Below are 19498 nucleotides of genomic sequence, written 5' to 3'. Positions count from 1 at the left end.
TTATATGACCTTTTATATCTAGGTCATGCATCCTGTTTATATCTGTCAAGGACACTACCATCTTTCCAATCACCCAAGTTTGTAACCTTGGTATTATTCTCAACTCCTTACACCCAGTCAATTACAAAGTCCTATAGAGGTCATCGGGTCCAACCTGTTCATTTTAAAGATGAGGGAATAGAAGTCCTGGAGATGTGAATGAAGGCACACAACTAGTGAATAGAGGAGTGGCATTTCAATCAAGGGCCCCCCTGACTTGAAACCCAATGTTCTTTCCACTGCACCAACTGCCACCTGGGAGGGATATTAAATCCCAGGAAGCTGCTTAAGGAACAGGGAGGGTGAGTGATTTTCCTGGAATCACCCAGTTTGTAAATGTCCAAAACTTCTCTTTCCTTTGTCCTTTTCTCTCTAACACACAAGCACCACTCTAGTTCAGAGCTTCTTGCCTAAACTATTGTAATAGTATCCTTATTTGTTTCTCTGACTCAAATCCCTCCCCATTCCACACCGCTACCAAAGTAATTTTTCTAAAATACAAGTCTGACTGTCACTGCCCTTCATTGACCCTTCCCCCACCTCCCATAAACTACAGTGCCTCACCATCACCTTCAAGGTCATTCTGTCATTTAAAGCTCTCCACACAAAGCCCTAACCTACTTTATCAACCTTGTTACTCATTTTTGTCTATTCTGAAATCCAGTTTAAGTGGCCTTTTTATGTTTCCTCATTCACAACAGCATCTCCCACCTCCTTGCTTTTGTACTGGCTGGCCCATGCCTAGAATGCAATCCTTAATCACTTTGACCTTTTAGAATTCCTAGTTTGTTTCAAGACTCAGTTCATGTCTCACCTTCTGTAAGAAACCTTTTCTGATCCTGCCCCTCCCCCAGCTGCTAACACTTTCTTCCTCCACCCCGCCAAATTAGCTTATATCTATTTTGTGTGCCCATACATATGCATACTGTTTCCCATGATAGAATATAAACTCATTGAGGGTAGGGACTGTTCAATTTTTGTCTTTGTATCACCAGCACCCAACAAACTGTTAGGAGTAAAAGAGGTAATAAATGCTTATTGATAGCCTGAAGAAATATAAATTTTCCTTTTTAAGTCACTTTGTTAAAATTAATCAATTTAAATTGATATATCTTCATTTCGAATTTCTAATTCTTCCCCACTCCATTAGAAAATAGAAAAGAAAAAAAAAAAGAAAAAGATAGTTCTGCACAACTATCAGCACATCAATGGAGTCTGTCAGTAAATGGAGATTTTCTATACCCAGAAGAAGGGAGAAGAATGCACTTTCTCATCTCTCTGTTAGGTATAGGGAAACAAATTTTCAATAACCACCTGAACAACTTCTCAAAGTTTCTAATAATCACAGATACAATTCTTAGAATAACTGAGTGTCACCCCACCCAAATTGGCAAATATCGTTAAAAATTATAAAATTTAGGGGCAGCTAGGTGGTGCAGTAGATAGAGCACTGGCCCTGGAGTCAGGAGGACCTGAGTTCAAAGCCAGCCTCAGACACTTAACACTTACTAGCTGTGTGACCTTGGGCAAGTCACTTAACCCCAATTGCCTCACCAAAAAAAAAATGTATGAACTAAAAATTATAAAATTCAGGACAGCTATGTGGCACAGTGGATAAAGCAGCAGTCCTGGATTCAGGAGGACCTGAGTTTAAATCTGGCCTCAGACATTTGACACTTACTAGCTGTGTGACCTTGGGCAAGTCATTTAACCCTCATTGTCTCACCAAAAAAAAAATTACAAAATTCAGTATTGTGGATATAGATGGAAATAGGAAGACTATTGTAAACTCTTTTGTGGGGAAGGCAATTGGGGGTGAGTGACTTGCCAGGGTCATGAAGCTAGTAAGTGCCTGAGGCCAAATTTGAACTCAGGTCCTCCTGACTCCAGGGTTGTTACTCTATCTGCTGTACCACTTTGCTGCCCAAATAGGCAAACTATTAAGCTGCTGCTGGAGCTGTTAACTAATGGATTCTTTTTGGAAAAGTAGTATGGCAATATTCAATAACAACTAAAAAACTGCTCTTGTTTTGACATAGCAATTCCATTCCTGGAGTTTTCCCCTAAGCATGTTATTAAAGAGAAAAAAATGGCTACCTGAACAAAAAATATTCATAATATGTTTATTTGTATTAGCAAGCAAAACAAAAACTGGAAGCAACTCATATTTCTAATGATTGGAAAATTGCTGAATAATTACTAGAATGTTATGATATCAGAAAGTGATAAATATGGGAGAGGAGCCAAAATGACAGAATAGCAGGAAGTACAGTGAGCATCCCAACTGAACCTCCAAACAGATCTAGAAAATGGACCAGACCAAATTCTGATTGAGAAATTCGAGAAGAAAAAGATCACTGTGATTTTCCAGACCAAATCATCATAGGGAGATAGAAAGGATCCCTGACACTGGGGACAGAGTCTGGCCAGGAACATGCCTGCACACAGCATTTCAGAGCAGGGAGATCTTGTATACTACGGCAAGAGGAGGTTCCAGATTCGCATAGAGGGGTCTAAATTTGTGCCGGGTGCAGGGGCAGGTGCCAAATGGTAGTTCTGTTGCATACTACTCAGTTCTGGGTTATTTTGATGCAGGGCATCCTGAGGAGAGGACCTGCAGTTAGGGGTGGTATTTTAGGTAAAGACCAATCACTTTAGCCTGGACTGTGTCCTGAGCAGGCAGCAAATTCAACAGCAAGCTGTAGCCGTACGGCTCCGACCAGCAGAGTAGGCAAGGGTCTTGGTTTCAGCTTAAAGCCCAGTCTGAAACCTGCAGAATAAAGTACCAATCCCAGACCAAAGGGAGGCCTACAATTCTGTCAGTCTGAACCAACAGAACTTTTCAGTGGGCTGGTAATAGTTGAATCCAGTAGCAGTCTACTAAAACCACAAATGGAGTAATCCTACAGCCCTGTTGCTCAAAACTAAACCCAGGTCAGAAACCTGCAGGGTTCAGAGCAGAGGGACAGTGATCAGACTTTGCCCCAGATTAGACTGCTTTGGTAGCACTGCTTTGAAAGCAGTAGCAGGACCAAGCCAGATATTTCTCCAGAATTGTGCAAAACCTGGACCTAACATAAAGTCTGAAGTTAGGAAGTAGTTTGGACGACTGAGCAAACAAAAAAATAATTTTACCATAAAAAAACTGTTATGGGGACAGGAATGCTTCAGACCCAAACTCAGAAGACTATTACTTCAAAATATCTGCAAGCAAAATCTAAAAAAAAAAAAAAACCCAACTGGGCACAAGTTCAGCTATCATTCCTAGGAGAGGTGAAGAGTTGAAAAAAGAGTTTAAAAGGTTTTAAAAATGAAATATAAGTGCTTGACTAAAAACATGAAAAAGAAATGAGAGCTAGAGAAGAAAAAATTGGGAAGGGAATTGACAGGTTGGAACAAGAGGTATAAAATCACTCCCAAAGAGCAAACTCCTAAAAAGAAGACTGGACCAAATTAGAAGCTAATGACTATAAGACCACAAGAGATATTAAAACAAAAAATTTAAAAATAGAAAAAAACAAAATAGCAGTAGAATTCACTTGTCACCTCCTAAAAAAATTCTAAAATGGAAACTCCCAGGAACATAAGAACCAAGATCCAGAGTTTTCGGATCAAAGGAAAAAAATACTTCAAGCAGCCGGAAATAAAGAATTCAAGTACCAAGGTACTACAGAAACACAATTTAGCAGCCACCATTATAAGAAACATGGGTTGGAATAAGATACTCCAGGAAGTAAAGGACATAGACATACAACCAAAAATAACTTATCTAGCAAAACGAAGTATAATCCTTCAGGAGACAAAATTGATTTTTAATGCAACAGAGGACTTTTAAGCACTACTGATGAAAAGACCAGCGCTATGTAGAAATTTTGAAATGCAAACACAGGAGTCAAGACAAATATAAAAGGGCAAACATGAGTGAATAATCACAAGTGACTAAACAAAGATAAACTGATTATGGTCTAAGAGAGAAAGAGATGATACACGTGTCCTCCCTACACTCAATCATTATCAAGGGTCATAGAGGTGGTCCAAAGACAAAAGGTCTATGAGTAGTTCTTGTATGTCTAGATAGTCTTAAAAGGGAGGGAAAGAAGAATATGGGATGGGGGATGTGGAGGCAGGGGGAGGAAGAGAGGCTAGGGAAAATTATTTCACATAATTGGGGTGTTCAAGTAGAAGTCTATAAAAACAAGGAGGAACCTCAATCTCATTCTAACTGGTCAGAGGAAGGAATAAACACACACACACATGTACAGAAATACATTTTATTCAAAAGAGAAACAGGAGGGAAAGGGGAGATGGAAGAAGTGGAATTATGAAGAAATTAAATTAAAGAAGGGATTAGGCCTAAACAAAACAAAATCAAAACATGTAGGAGGAAAAATCTTGTAACATAGGTTCATTTCTTAGTTACTTCTGTGCTCCAATCTTCTGTTTTATAAAATTAATTTTTTCAATTAAAAATGTATCTTCTCTCCCTCTCTTATAGGAAAAAAAACTTTTTAAAAAACCTCCAAATATGCAGTTAAACAAATTCCCATACTAGCCATGTCCAAAAATGTGTCTCATTCTACATTTTGAATCCATCATATCTTTTGTCACAAGTTTCGTAGCATACTTCATCATCTATCTTCTGGAATCCTGGTTGGTCATTGTTTTGATCAGTTCTATACGTTTTCAAAGTTATTTGTCTTTATGACGTTGTACAAATTGTACACGTGGTTCTGTTCACTTTACCATCAGTTTACTCTGCCATCTTCCCAGGTTTCTCTGTCCCTTTTGTCAAAATAATATACTATTCTATTAATATACTATTATCATGTTTTATTCAGCCATTCTCCAATTGATGGGTACCCCTGTTGTTTCCAGTTCATTGCCATTACAGAAAAAAGTTGTGATATTTTCATACAAATGTGTCATTTTCCTCCTTCAGAACCTTGCCCTGCATCAATGTATGATGATGACAAATCAACATAGGGATAGGTTCAGGTTGTGATTTTAAAACTCTTTTGGAACTTGGCTCCAAAGAAGAGATAGAAGAAAATACCTCCTACCCCCTTTAGAAGGAAGGCGTGGAGCATCACATTTAATAACTGCAGATGTGTTTATTCGTTTTGCTCATTTTTTAAACTTTTTCCTAATTTTTTTTTTTTTGTTATTCCCTCCCCCACTCTCAGCCCCACCCATCCTCACCCCTGGAAATGTCACTTTAATGAACTAAGCTAACCCGACAACTCTTTGCTTTGCGAAAATAGTCATAGTTTCTCTAGAAAATCATTCCAAACTCTCTATTCCCAACGTCAATGACACCGTGAATTATCTAGTATTGAAACCACTGTTTTAAAATGTGTAAGCTGCCCATTCTCAGAATGAACAAGGACAAACCAACCATCAACAGGATCTAGTTTGAACTAACCCCACCTGAAAAAAATGGTGTACACTTGCGCCACCTTGTGTTTAAGGCCGGTTTAATCCTGTACAGTTTGGCAACAGACCACGCTTAAGATTCTCAGTCATTACAGAATATAAATTTATTTATAGAATCTTACAAATAAAATGGTCACAGTCCACATGACAATATATTTTGGGTTTTTTTTCCTTATAACACCTGAGTTTTTTAAAAGAACACTGTGATGGAATTGTAGAACTGTAAAAAGGAATGAACAATAAACTCAACTCAATTGATTTCCCCTTTTACATGCCCTCAATGCAATGTGTACTGCTAAGTGAAATAATAGAGCGCTTCTTCAAATTGCCATCTTGAGACCACTGTGTTAGTAGGTGGCTCATTTAAGAAAAGACTGTAGGGAAGGCCGACTGAAGGTGAATAAAGATTGAAGAATGTGCCAGCATTGGGCATTCAAGTGTTAACTTCTCCAAATGTTCTCACCTCAGTCCAGCTCCTAACTCTGCAAAGGCTGGGAATAATCCTGTGGCCTAGTAACAGAAGGGAAAGCTGCTTCCTTCAAAAGTGGTAGGGAATAGTATCGTAGCCTAACTTTGTGTTCTCTCCTTCCCTGGGAGTGAAACACTAGACTTACCACTTTTTCTCTTCTTCCCCCATCTCAATCCTCCCCTATTTCAGATCTTAAAATAGAGCTAGCCAACAAAGGCAGTAAAAGTGGAGGTGCAGATGGTAGAGATAAGAGTATAATCCTTCGACATCTATCAAATTGCTCTAAAACTGCACATTCAACAGTTAAAAACCAGGGGAAAATGCATATTAAAATGTCACTGAGTTTTCCACCAATACATGACAGACATATTTTCAGCATATGAGGCAGGTCTATTGCTAATGGCAGCTTTCAGTTGATTGCAATAATATTGGAAGTCCCTTCTCCTTGCTGTATCTGGCTTTGCCATTTTACATTGTAATGTGAACTTTCTTGGGACAGCTATGGGAGAAGGGAAAGAAAGTTCTTAAGTTAATATGTATGCAAGAAAGAATAAAATGCTGTATTTTTAAACGTTTCAAATTTTTAAGTGATTTCAAATAATTTTTATACCACTGAACAACTCTCCTATGTCAGGAAGCCATCGACCCTAAACTGATACTCTCCTCTAAGGCCAAGAATTTAGTACAGTTTTGGAAAGTCAGAATTCTTTAGGAGAGATATTTACACATTTTAATATAAATGTGAGTTAAGAAAAATAAAGGTTTTCTGTTGGTTCTCCTGTATTGGAGAATGATCTATAGTAGATTTTGTTTCCCCAGTTCCTGAAAGCATTTCTGGGGGGAAAAAGAAGCAAAAGAGTTGATTTAAAATAAGAGAAAGATAGGTTCCAAAATCTGAGAAAACAGCTCTTTGGTACAAGTGGACCTTAATTCTGATCAAAGCTGCACATCCCACAACCCTTACTGCCAAATGTTCTCCTTTGGCCTAGCCTCAGCCTGCCCAAGGCAACAAGCAAGACAAAAAGGAAAACTCTTGTCAGTGAGTGAATTGTCAGCAATTCCCTCATTTTTTTCCTATGGGATAGTGACATGAGGAAAGTTCTCCAGGGGATCAAAAAAAAGAAAGATGTTGTTTTTAATTAGTTTATGATGGAGGGTGTTGCAGTACCTTCTCTTATAGATCAGCCCTATGCTCATGTGCAGACATGAGAAGAAAAGTCATAGATGCTAGCAGTGAACTACCAACCTTCCCAATTAAGTAAATGAGTATTAGCCAAGACAGGCCCTGGGCTGCAACAGTGAGGCACTGCTTAAATGGCTTCCAGGGGTCTTCACTGCCCAAGTGGCTGAAGAATTAGACATTATCAATATGATAATAATAAATCAATTCACCTAGTGAACTTGGGGAACAGCTATCCCTTGAAGCCAAAGTTCTGACCATACCATCACACTCCCTAGGGCTTGGCTCTAGCTTCAGCAGGTTCGTCCATCTTCTTTAGAAAGTTGGTATTATCAAAGACCAATCACACTACTACCTCTATTTTGTTTTTCTTGGAAAGCATTACAATAGGCAGTGGCATTGTAAGCTAATACACAGTGCAATCAATAAGTCCTCTACACTGCTCAAGCCAAGGCTTCCTGACCTCACACTTGGCCACGTCCAGTCACTCACTATTTTCCCCTTAACACATTCTGAATCTTGGCCAGCCCCACTCTTCTTCCATCTGCCCCCTCTCGGTTTGCCTCTATAGTAGAGGTCTTGACTTGGGGGGAAGATGTGGATAGTCTCCTCCCTAACAAGAACACCCTGAATGCTCCAGGGAGATGCTTCTAAAGAGGCAAGAACCACTTCCTGGAAGCTGAGGGAATCCCTTTCCTCCATTCTCAGTGTTACTCTGGAGGAAAGAGGAGGCTGAAACGGTAACAGTTATGTCTATTGTTTAACTAGTTTGGAAGAGAGGAAAAGTCAGGACATGCTGGGGATGCCTGTGGAAGCTCAGCACACAACGGTCCCTCAGTGAGGAGAAGCCATCATCACTGCAGAAGAAATGTGGCATTTTGTCTTTCTTCTCATTTTTGCTTTCGTTCTCCCCACTCAATAGATCCTTCTCATAAAAGCATCCTTAGCCCCATTCCTTTTGAAAAGCATGAGGCAGCTAAAGAAATTTTGAAGGGGTGAGATGGATCCTCTCTCTATATGAGAGGTGAACTTTTCTCAAAAGAGTGACACGGTGAGGTCCAGATGTATCTCCTAATATCAAGTCATGACAACTAGTTACAGTTTTGTGTTAGAGTCTGGGATATGTGCTGGATCAGAGAGGAAACAGATTCTGGAGTTTGTCGGTATCACTGCCTGCAGTGCTTGCTCATGAGAGATACCAGAAAGTAGCCAAAGAGAGAAGCTGGGTCTGTCTTCTATGTTGTTTTCAGGGTCCAGAGTCACTTTAAGAAAAGAGAGTGGGCAGAGGGGTGGGAGGTACTACTACCTAGCAACCAGTTACTAGGGAAGTTTATTCTAGCATACAGTGTTTTTGAGAGATCTGACATTTAGATGGGGTACTAGAGTCCACGGAACAGCCTTTTAGAGAAATGCCTCTTCCATCATGCTTTGTTGAAATCAAGTCCTCAAGCCGGTGCTACCTGTTGACAGGGTACCCCAGTGTGTCCCACTGCTAGCCCCACTATTTATGGCATGGCACTACCCTATTTGAATTTGCCCTGAGTACATAGTGAGAAGTAGCATTATGGTGAAGCCTGTGAGCAGGCCCAGATTCTGGATGATAAAAGGAATCAGGACGCTGCCACTCCTTTCATCTTCTCGACAAACTTCATTCATCTCTGGGAACTAAAGAGAAAAACACAATGAGAATGAGAGAGTTAAAGTTCTGTCCTTATACATCTTCCTATTAACACAGTACAGGTCCTGGCAAGTTCTGAAAGCTGCTACAATTCCCATGTGAAAGAACTGAAGACAACAGTAGCAGCAGGTAGAATTGAACAGTCACATCTGCCCGACTTTTCTCCAGGGCAATTACAACTTTGGAGTAATAGGAAACAAGGTGCTATTCCTACTAGCCTTTGAAATCTGGCTGAAAACAAGCCTTTCACAAACAGAAGTCCACAGGACATCTATGGTTGGATCTGCCTCCAGAATGCAGTCAGCAATGGCGTGGGGGTACAGAAGCTATTTGGGCCAGCCACATGGAACAAGTATACACTTGTATCCATGGTCATCTGTAGTTTGGAGAAAGGAGACAGGGCTTTCACTAGGCTCTTACCCTAAGCCTCACACTATTGGTGGGGAATGAGTCAACCAAGGCCAACCACAGCTGTCAGGAATGCTTTGTGCTGGAAATATAGCAACACAGTGCAACCAGTTAGCAAGTTTAAGGGTGCCATTCACCTTTGAGGATCCAAGAGAGCCTGAGGCATTTTATGAAGTGATAATGGACCAGGATGGTCAACATATTCATCATCTCTTGTGAAAACTGTTCTATAATCTTTAAGTATCATTAAGTCAGGGCTCTGATGAAATATGATTACAATAAATAACTAGCATTTATATAGAACTTTAAGGTGTGCAAAGTGCTGTATATATACTATTTCATTTGATAAGGTGCTCACAACACTTCCCTAGGGGACATAATATTTTTTTCTTCTTTTTTTGGGGGGGAGGGCACTTGGATGGCAGAGTTTAATGAAATGAAAATACAAACACTGGAATATGGAACAAAACCTTTGGAAATACAGAAGCTGAGAAATGCTCAGGACCAGTGGGATAATACTTGAAAATTACATTAAAGTTAGTATATATTTGCTGGAACATAATAATATCTTCTTGAGAGACCTTTTTATGCAAAGAATGTAAGGACCGGGTTCAGCTTTTCCTAACTGGCATTAATTTTTTTAAATTATAAAAGTATTTTATTATTTTACATGTAGAGATAGTTTTCAACATTTGTTTTTATAAGATTTCTAGTTTCAAATTTTTTGGCATTAACTTTTGAAGACTTACCATATCAGCCAGGGCAATATATAGGAACATTCCCCCAGCCAGAGCAAAGATCCAGTTGGCAGAAAAGTGACTGCCAGCTAAAATCCCAAAAGCCAGACCCAGGTAGCAGCAGCAGGCAGAGAGGAAGTTGAAAAAGAGAGCCTGTTGGATGCTCATTCCAGCATTTAGCAAAATGACGAAGTCGCCTAAGAAAGTGAGCAAAAGAAGGAAGAAAAAATAAGATTAAGCTGTGAAGGATGACATGGGTTATGGAAGATGGAAAAAGTTTGAAGGGACAGACTTTCAAAAATAAAGTTCATGGATAATTAGGTTTTATCCCCAAAGTTGTCATAAAACAAATGAGAGTAAAAGCAAATATATCCAAAGGCTTTGGACCTGCCTAGGATTGGGAAAACTAGCCAAATGCCTAGTCTCATGTCAGAAACTAACTCACATGAATGAATAAAGACATACAGAAGAGAATTGGCTTCAATTTCGGTCTTATTTGATGGGGAAGCAAAATGCAATTCCCCAATTGATAAATGGTCAAAGGATCTGAACAGGCAGTTTTCAAACAAAGAAATCAAAGCTATCTATAGTCATATGAAAAAATGCTCTAGATTACTACTGATCGGAGAAATGCAAATTTAAACAACTCTGAGGTATCACCTCATACCTATCAGAGTGGCAAATATAACGGAAAAGAAAACTGTTGGATTCTGGAGGGGATGTGGGAAAGCTGGGATGCTAATCCACTTTTGGTGGAGTTGTGAAAAGATCCAACCATTCTGGAGAGCAATTTGGAATTATGTCCAAAGAGCTATAGAACTGTGCATATCTTTTTGTTTTTGTTTTTGTTTTTTTGCAGGGCAATGAGGGTTAAAGTGACTTGCCCAGGGTCACACAGCTAGTTAAGTGTCAAATGTCTGAGGCCGGATTTGAACTCAGGGAGTCCTGAATCCAGGGCTGGTGCTTAATCCAGTAATACCACTGCTAGGTTTTATCATAAGATCAACGATTTCCCCCAAAAGAGAAAAAGACCTATTTGTGTTTTTTTTTTTAATTTAGAATTTTATTTTCCCAAATTACATGTAAATACAAATTTTGACATCAATTAAAAAAAAACTTTGTGTTCCAAATTCTCTTCCTCCTCCCTCCCCCACCCAAGAACTCAAGTAATTCAATACAAGCTATACATGAGCAGTCATGCAAAACATTTCCACATTAGCCATGTTGTGAAAGCAAACAGACAAAACAAAACTTCAGATAAAAGAACTAACAAATAAAAATTATGCTTCAATATGTATTCAGACACCATCAGTTCTCTCTCTGTAGATGGACTGCATTTTTCATAAGATCTTCAGAGTCATCTTGGATCACTGCATTGCTGAAAATAACCAAGTCATTCACAGCAGATCATCTTGCAGTATTGCTGTTATTTTGTATACAGTACATTTCACATTGCAAAAAGATCTATTTGTACAAAAATATTTATAGCAGCTCTTTTGGTGGTGGCTAAGAATTGGAAATCAAAGGAATACACATCAATTGGGGAATGGCTTAAACAAGCTGTGGTATATGATGGCAATGGAATATTATTGTGCTGTAAGAAATGACAAGCAGGATGATTTCAGAAAGGCCTGGAAAGACTTTTATGAACTGATGTATAGTGAAGTGAGCAGAACTAGGAGAATGTTGTGTACAGTGACAGCAATATTGTTCAATGAAGAACTGTGAATGACTAAACTATTCTCAGCAATACAATGTTCCAAGACAATCCCAAAGGACTAATGATGAAGCATACTATCCACCTCCAGAGAAAGAACTGATATTGATTGAACATAGACTGAAGCATGCTATTTTTCACTTTTTTCATTTTTTTCTTTTATTCAAGTTTTCTTATACAAAATGACTAATATGGTAATGTTTTATATAAATGCACATGTATAACCTATATCTGATTGCTTATTGCCTCAGGGAGGGAGGAGGGGAGAGAGGGAAGGAGGGACAAAATTTGGAACTCAAAACTTTAAATAAAAATGTTTATTATTTAAAAAAATTTTTAAAAAAGAAGCAAAATGTGTAAGTTCATCACAGTACTCATTTCCTTTTTCTGGCTCACATTTTAGCAGCTAAATGGCTTCACAGAAGCTCCAGCTTATACTTCTGACAGCTTTTAATGCTCTCAGTCTGGGAGATAATGGGCACGGAACATATAACATCTCTTTTAAAATGACACATTAATATTAGAAAGATGCCCAGTTTCATCAATGCGGGTAGTGAGTGCATTGACAAAGATAACAATCCCTTCTTGCCTTGGTAGCTGGTTTTCATGAGCTGCTGTGAGGGTGGAAAAAATTCAGTTATCTGGTGGTCAACTTTCAGGTGATGACCCTCCCTGCATTTAGTGGATCTGGGCCTGTAACAACTGACAGGCAGTCCATGGCTAGGCTTACTTTAGTTTGGTGAGACCTTGCACTCCTTGGGTACAGTCTTTTTTTTTTTTTTTTTTGCAGGGCAATGAAGGTTAAGTGACTTGCCCAGGGTCATACATCTAAGTAAGTGTCAAGTATCTGAGGCTGGATTTTCACTTAGGTCCTCCTGAATCCAGGAGGGCCAGTGCTTTATCCACTGTACCACCTAGCTGTTCCCCTTTTTTAATTTTTAAAAATGTTAATTTTAATTTTTCATTTATTTATTTATTTTTGGGTAAAGTCTTCAAGCATGAGGGTCACCTCTATGCCACATTGGAACAGTAGAATAGAGGCTTGTTTTTCATAATCATGTTACCCAGAAGAGTAAGGAGACAAAAGAAAATCTTATATGGCTTATATCCAAAATTGGCAAATATTTTTCGCAGGAGGCTAAATTTCAAACCAGATTAAGTTTTTGTTTGCTTGTTGTTGTTTTTTTGTGTGTGTGTGAGGCAATTGGGGTTAAGTGACTTGCCCAGGGTCACATAGTCAGTAAGTTTTAAGTGTCTGAGGCTGGATTTGAACTCAGGTACTCCTGACTCTAAGGCCAGTGCTCTATCCACTGTGCCATCTAGCTGCCCCTCAAACCAGATTAAGTTTTAATTCAATTTTTAAAATGTATTAGGTACCTACTATGTGCAAAGTACTATGGTAGGTACTGGGGATGCAAAGTAAAACAATCCCTACCTCCAAGGAGCTTACATTCTACAAATTATTATAAAAAAGTATTTTTGGGGCAGCTATGTGGTACAGTGGATAGAGTACCAGCCCTGGAGTCAGGAGGACCTGAGTTCAAATCTGGCCTCAGATGTTTGATACTTACTAGCTATATGACCATGGGCAAGTCACTTAACCCCAATTGCCTCATCAAAAAATAAAATTTTTTTTAAAAAGTATTTTTGCAAAACTGGAAGTAGGGATGTATAGATCCCATAAAGGGTACAAGCACAATCAGAACAAGAAGGTCCCTACATACCCAACTCATGTGGAAACTCCTCACAGAGAATGGCCACTGAGGTGCTGATGCCTTGGAAAACAGACACTGTGAATGAGGCGCCAATGGCCAAGCCATCAATGAAGTTGTGGAGGCCATCACTCAGGGTGATCATCCAGGCCAATGTGCCAATGTCAGAGTAGCGGACACCTTTTATCCAATAACATGCACTCTGGGATGCCTGCAGGTCCTATAAGAGAGCCAATTTCCCCCCAACTCCAATCAGTAAGAATATTAGAGAGGAGAGCTTTTCCTATAAAGGGTTGGAGAACCACACCCCCAGAGCTCCAACACTAATTATACGGTTCTCTGACTTTCAACAAATGAAGACCCACCTACCTGGACAGACAGAGAACCTACAATGACCTTCTCATCCATTCCTGGGGCCTTGCCCTCCAGATCCCTATTCAGGTGCTGTGGTATCATGTGATCCAGGTCTCCATTCTGCAACTTCTCAGTCACTCCCTCTTCCTGGTCCTTCTTAGAAGGGAGAGTCTCAGAGACATAATGGCTATGCCCATGTTGATGCTAAAGGGACAGGAAGATAAAGGACACATGGCAGTGATCAACTAAAAGTGAGGTATTTCTTCTCCTTATTGTCCATAAAATGAACATGCATCTAGTAAGTATTAAACTATGTATGAGATACTTTTGGTTGGCACCGTGGGGAGATAACAAGAAATATAAGACATGGAGCTCATCCCTAGGTACTTACAATCTAGTTGGGGGAGACAAGGTAATATACTTGCAAAGTTAAATAATGATAAAAGGTGTAAATATGATTTAGTATACAAGATATGAATAAAAGAGGTCATGAGGTAGTATGAAATATGACTATAAAATGAATTTGTATTTTTTAAACAAACATATCCAAATTTATAACATCCAAAAAAGCCTTGAAGACCGTCGTCTGCCTTTACCCCACAAGGTATCACCTTAGGAAGCTATACATATGTACACCTAATTTTAACAAGATTGACATTCCTCAAAACCTTCTTAGAATCCTTCTTCTAGAATAGCCTTTCCAGTCAATTTGTATATAGATAGATAGATGTAGAGATATATATGTATGCATATATATGTGTGTATATATACACACACAAATATACATACATATATATATAATTTAGTTAATTATAGTCAATTAACAAGTCACACCAGAAAACCAGTTTCATCATTTTGTTGTCATATTCCAAACAGAATTATTCTGTACCTCACCCTATGTGGATAAAACTCAGAACAGAACTGCCATTTGGAACTAGAATAAGACCAGAGAGATGTTAATGTACTCGTGTTATTGGACCAGAGCTGTCATCTTGGGTCAATCACTACTTAATTTGGATCTCCTTCCCACTCCCTCCCACTGGTCTACCCATGAGGTGAGATGCAAACACACTTTATAACACCATGAGAGGAATGTGAAAGTTAAAGGTGGTGGACTTAATGGTAATAACATAAAATAGATAAAAATTATTTGAGAAGAGAACCTTGTTAGGAGAGATTCCTTTGCCAGCCCCTTCAGCCTCACCTCGTCTTTCTGTTTGAGAAGCATTTTCAATATCTTCTCTGTGAAGAAGAAGAGGTAAAAGCCCCCAAATACCACTGCTGATTTTGAGACATAATAATCTTCTAGAGGGTTGAATCCAAAAGCCTGTGGACCCAGAACAATAGAGTGAGTTTACAGCAATGTAAAACCATCCCTGGGGCCCTCCGGCATGAGGAATGTAAGCACCAACATCCCAGATTACTGCAGTGATTTTAACAAGCCAAGGATTCTTCTTCCAGAAGGATTCCATACTTGAAGTTTCACTGATACAGGACTCTTAGGTCTGTTCAGAGATGCTTTATGAGAAAAGTTCCCCATCACCTAGAACTTGTTTCTATATAAGAGATGAGAGATACTGCAGGGATGGGACCTTCGGCATAATACCACCAAGGGCATGTACCTCTGGTTTGATAAAATGCTTTTCCCGAATCTCTTACTAGCTTTTTCCCCTCTCAAAGTACATCCTTCATCATTAAGCTCCTCCAATTAAGCAGCCAACTCCATTTGACTAGAATGTCAATGTGCTATCTTTTCGTCTAACTTAATAGAATGTTCCTGTCTGAACTATCTGGGAGCACAAAGGGAAATGATGTAAATTAGACCATCTATAAGAGGAAATCCATTTCCTCATTAAGCCAGAAGACTTGTAGCCCATTCCTAGGCACAATGCACATAGCAGACTGATGAGAGAGCAGACTACCCACTCAAGCACATTTCAATTTTTGTTCTTCGTTCTTCCTGCAACTTCCCCATTTACAGTAGTGAACCTAAGGTTTATCTGTTGACTTACTAGATGGTCTCAGGAGACCCACCCCTGTATCTGAGTTTCCATAAAAGGCCTGAGCAGCTCCCAGCCTTTTTCCAATAACATCATTATAGACTAATAAGCCTGAACAACTAGTAGGCGATCTGGATGTATAGAGTAGCTGTACCTAAGAGAGGCAAATCACCTCAAGGACATGCTGAGTAAGATATAGGCAACTAATCTTTCTCCTTTCACATCAATAGGCTGTGGTCTGCAGTCACTGCAGCAGGAAAAGAGTCTAGATATCTGGCTCCTGTTCTCCCTTGTGCCACTAACTTGTATAAATCACTTACCTTTCTTATCTAAAAGGAGTAGAAGATTGCTTGCCTTATCTCTCACATGGTTGTTATAAACATCATGTTGAGAAAACAGGCCTGAAAACACTTTGCAGAACAAATACAAACATAAAGTTGTATTATTCTGTGTCTGTCTCAATTACAGCTAGGCCCAGATCTGCTGGAGACAACTGAATGGAAAAAATCTTATGAGCTGGAGAGGCAGGAAGTAACTCTGGTTACACCACAATGAAATAAAGAATCACAGAAACCGATTACCAAACTTTCTAAATATTTGCATGCTGTTCCCTGCTGGGGAGAGCATGCTAGCTCAGCTGTGCAAGGGGGCAAAGGTGCCAACAACACTTGCAAATCCTGACCATCAATGACCTCATCTGGGTCACCTTTGCTCTATATCCATCCTTCTAAACAGAGGAGAATGGAGCTGCTGGGTAAGACCTAAATTTTGGTGATTTCTCCCACTTCTTTACTCCAGAAACCAAACAGACCTTTGAGTTGAGCCTCCACTGTTAGGAACTAATTACTTGTAGTTGAGAGAGAGCCAAGAGCTCAAGTAGGGGGTGAAGGGAGAGCACCAAGTGATCTGATTCTGTCAGATCGAGTCCTAATTCAAGTTAAAAGCAGGACTCAAGTGTTCTCTCCACGCCTTCCATGAAACTGGAAGGTTCCCCACTTAAGCCCACCCATCCACCCGAGACCAGACCTCCTTCCATGTGGGAAGGTCCTCGGCATACCTCAGGGATGAGCTGGAAGAGGGCATTGGAGTAGAGGGTTCCAATCGCCAGGGCTATGAAGTAGAGCAGCAGCCTCTTGTAAAAAGTCTTCTTCATGAAGGGCACCACACTGGCCCCGACGAGCGAGCAGAGGGAAATGACGGTCACACAGAGGAGACCGTATCCCCACACTGCAGTCGGGGGGGCCAACCCCACCCAAGGGGGAAAGGGGAAAAGACCCAAAAGAATATCAACCCATAGGTTTCAGAGGAATGGAAATAGGAAGAGAAGGGGAAAGGGTTTGTTTGATGTCCAGAGAGGAGCGGAGGGGGTTCAACGGGGTGGGGGGGGGAGGAGAATCAGAAATGGGAAGAAATAGGGAGGGAGGGAGAAAACAGAACATTTGTTAGTGATTTGAGTTGGAAAAAAATTTTAATGAGTTGATTCAGATCGCAATGATGAGTTTTAAGGCGGCCTTTGAGCCCTGTAGCTTGTGTTCCTATTTCCTTCCACGTGATTCCCCCAAAAGCTGTTGCAGTCACATTTTGCCAACTTTTGAATGATGAGTCATGTGGTTACACATGTCATGAGTCCTCTCTATGACCATGAAAGTTTTGGGACCCAAAGCCTCTTTCTTCTACAGGTTCAAAGGTGGAGCCCTATCGGGTATTTTTGCCTGGTAAATTCAATCTCTAGTGTGTATTCACACACACATATACACACACTACTATTATTTGGATCTATTAACGGAAGGTACATACAAACAAAATTTGTGGGCATGGAAGATGGAGGGATAAGAAGAGTAGACAAGGAATTGGGGCCTCTTCCCACATCTGTCAAGGTCTTATATTCTAGACTTGCCTAGTTCTCTTTTTTTGGGGAGACCTAAACTTAGAAGACAGAGCTCTAGGACCGCCCAGATCATTGTACAATTTCTCCTTCAACATTTCCTAGTGTCACATACTCCTTGAGCCACAGCCACCATCTTGGATCAGGCTGTGCCAAATACCGGTTGCTATCAGGATCCCAGAAAATGGTACCTGTGAACCATGCCAGGGGTGGAGCATGTGCACAATCATTTCATTTCCACTCAATTAGGCAAAAAAGGCATTTCACATCAGATAAGAAAACAAAATTAAACTTTTAGAGCTGTAAAAACAATAACCCAAGAAGATGAAGATTGCCCTGGGTGGGGGTGGAGAGGAAAGTTTTGATGAGATATTTTTGACTGGCATTGGCCAAAGCTGCCAAAGCTTAGGTCATACAGAGAAGCCTCCTTTGGCTTTGTGAGTATCTTGGGTGGGCATAGGTGAGATGTCATCCCTTCACTACAGGAATGAAAATCTACTCATCTATTTTTTTTTTTTTGCAGGGCAATGAGGGTTAAGTGACTTGCCCAGAGTCACACAGCTAATAAGTGTCAAGTGTCTGAGGGCGGATTTGAACTCAGGTCCTCCTGAATCCAGGGCTGGTGCTTTATCCACTGCGCCACCTAGCTGCCTGCTACTCACCTTATAATCTAGGGGTTTAGTTGTGTTACAGGTCTTTAAATGGGAGGTTGGAAGGGTAGATAAAAGTACAAAAGGCCTAGACTTTGCTTAGGCAAAAAGATAAAAGGGGCTTTAGAGGCCAGGCAGCTTTTAATTTTCCCTGAGAAAAGGAACAAAAGTTCACCTGTCCTGGACTCAAACCTAGCTGAGTTTCCCCGAATTGCTGCTGAGGGATTAACCCAAGGAAACACTCATCTGATCATGGAGCTCATCTCCAAAAGGAATAGTGTAGAAGTTCAGAGATTTCCAAATTCTGTTTGGCTGGGACATGGGGCTCTGTTGTTTCTTTACCTCCTGGTTACAAAGGGCAGGTAGGGGCCAGGGCAGTCTGTCAACAGTAAGCAAGCATTTATTAAGAACTTGCTCCTTGCCAGGCCCCGTGCTAAGCACAGGCAGGAGGGCAGATTTTCCTTCTGTTAGGAAGATCATCAAATTGGGGATCGTTTTTATAGCTCTTGAATCACATAATTAAGAAACAAAATTAACAAATGCTTCATAATTCACAAAAGCCCCAACAAGCCATTAGGAAACCAGCTCTATCAGGAAAGTGTCAAGATGCAAGGTCTAGACAGTTGGTCAGGCACTGACAAAATAACTCCCCCTACCAACTTTTCCTGTGTTGATTCTCGTCTGCCTTCTCTGATGCTTCAATTGAAGACCAGAAGTAGAAACACCTTTTACCTCCTATGCCGATTCTATCAGTCATATTGTGAATGATCCTCCTTCCTTCCCAGATCCACATTTCATCTTTTAGGATTCTTCCTCGTAGCCACATTTAACCTCTCACCAGGATCATGAGTTAAGGGCAGTACTAAGGATCCAAGGGAACACATGCCCTTAGCGGGTTATATTTACCTGGGGCAAGAGGTTCCCAGAAATACTATCTGTCCTTTTAGTTCCCATAATGAGAGACTATGAGGAATAGTAGGTTCCAGGAAAAGAATAATGGGCCAACCTCAAAATCAGGAAGACCTCAGTACACATCCTGGCTCTTTGCTACATTTAAGTGCCTTAAAGACAACTTTAAAGGCTTTAACTTGCAGAGGAGTTGCTAACCTGCATTAGTGGAAGGAATTTCCACAATTGGAGTTCTCTATGCTGATGAAATCACAGGTCTGGACAATTAAAAAAAAAGATATGGCAAGGTACATGGAAACTCAGTACAGGAAGAGGAAGGAAGGAATA

At 40.1% G+C, this 19498-nt stretch overlaps 1 protein-coding gene across 3 annotated transcripts in view; it reads right to left on the bottom strand.

Moving 5' to 3' along the window:
* Positions 1 to 5561: 5561 nt before the first annotated feature.
* SLC39A14 (solute carrier family 39 member 14) overlaps positions 5562 to 19498 on the bottom strand; it is a 68838-nt gene continuing 54901 nt past the window's right edge. For 2 of the 3 annotated variants that reach the window (XM_043983887.1, XM_043983888.1), the window contains 5 exons: positions 14932 to 15054; positions 13743 to 13931; positions 13386 to 13593; positions 9957 to 10141; positions 5562 to 8786 (listed from right to left, as the gene is read on the bottom strand). In XM_043983887.1, coding sequence (XP_043839822.1) covers positions 8640 to 8786; positions 9957 to 10141; positions 13386 to 13593; positions 13743 to 13931; positions 14932 to 15054 — 852 coding nt within the window. In that variant the 3' untranslated portion in view covers positions 5562 to 8639. Of the gene's footprint in view, positions 8787 to 9956; positions 10142 to 13385; positions 13594 to 13742; positions 13932 to 14931; positions 15055 to 16784; positions 16955 to 19498 lie in introns of all 3 variants that reach the window. The other variant, XM_043983886.1, reaches the window with a different exon arrangement.

Source organism: Dromiciops gliroides, chromosome 2 (assembly GCF_019393635.1).
Source record: "Dromiciops gliroides isolate mDroGli1 chromosome 2, mDroGli1.pri, whole genome shotgun sequence".
Lineage (NCBI taxonomy): Eukaryota > Metazoa > Chordata > Mammalia > Microbiotheria > Microbiotheriidae > Dromiciops > Dromiciops gliroides.
The sequence above is the reverse complement of the archived record's forward strand: the minus strand, read 5'-3'. Positions and strand labels throughout refer to the sequence as shown.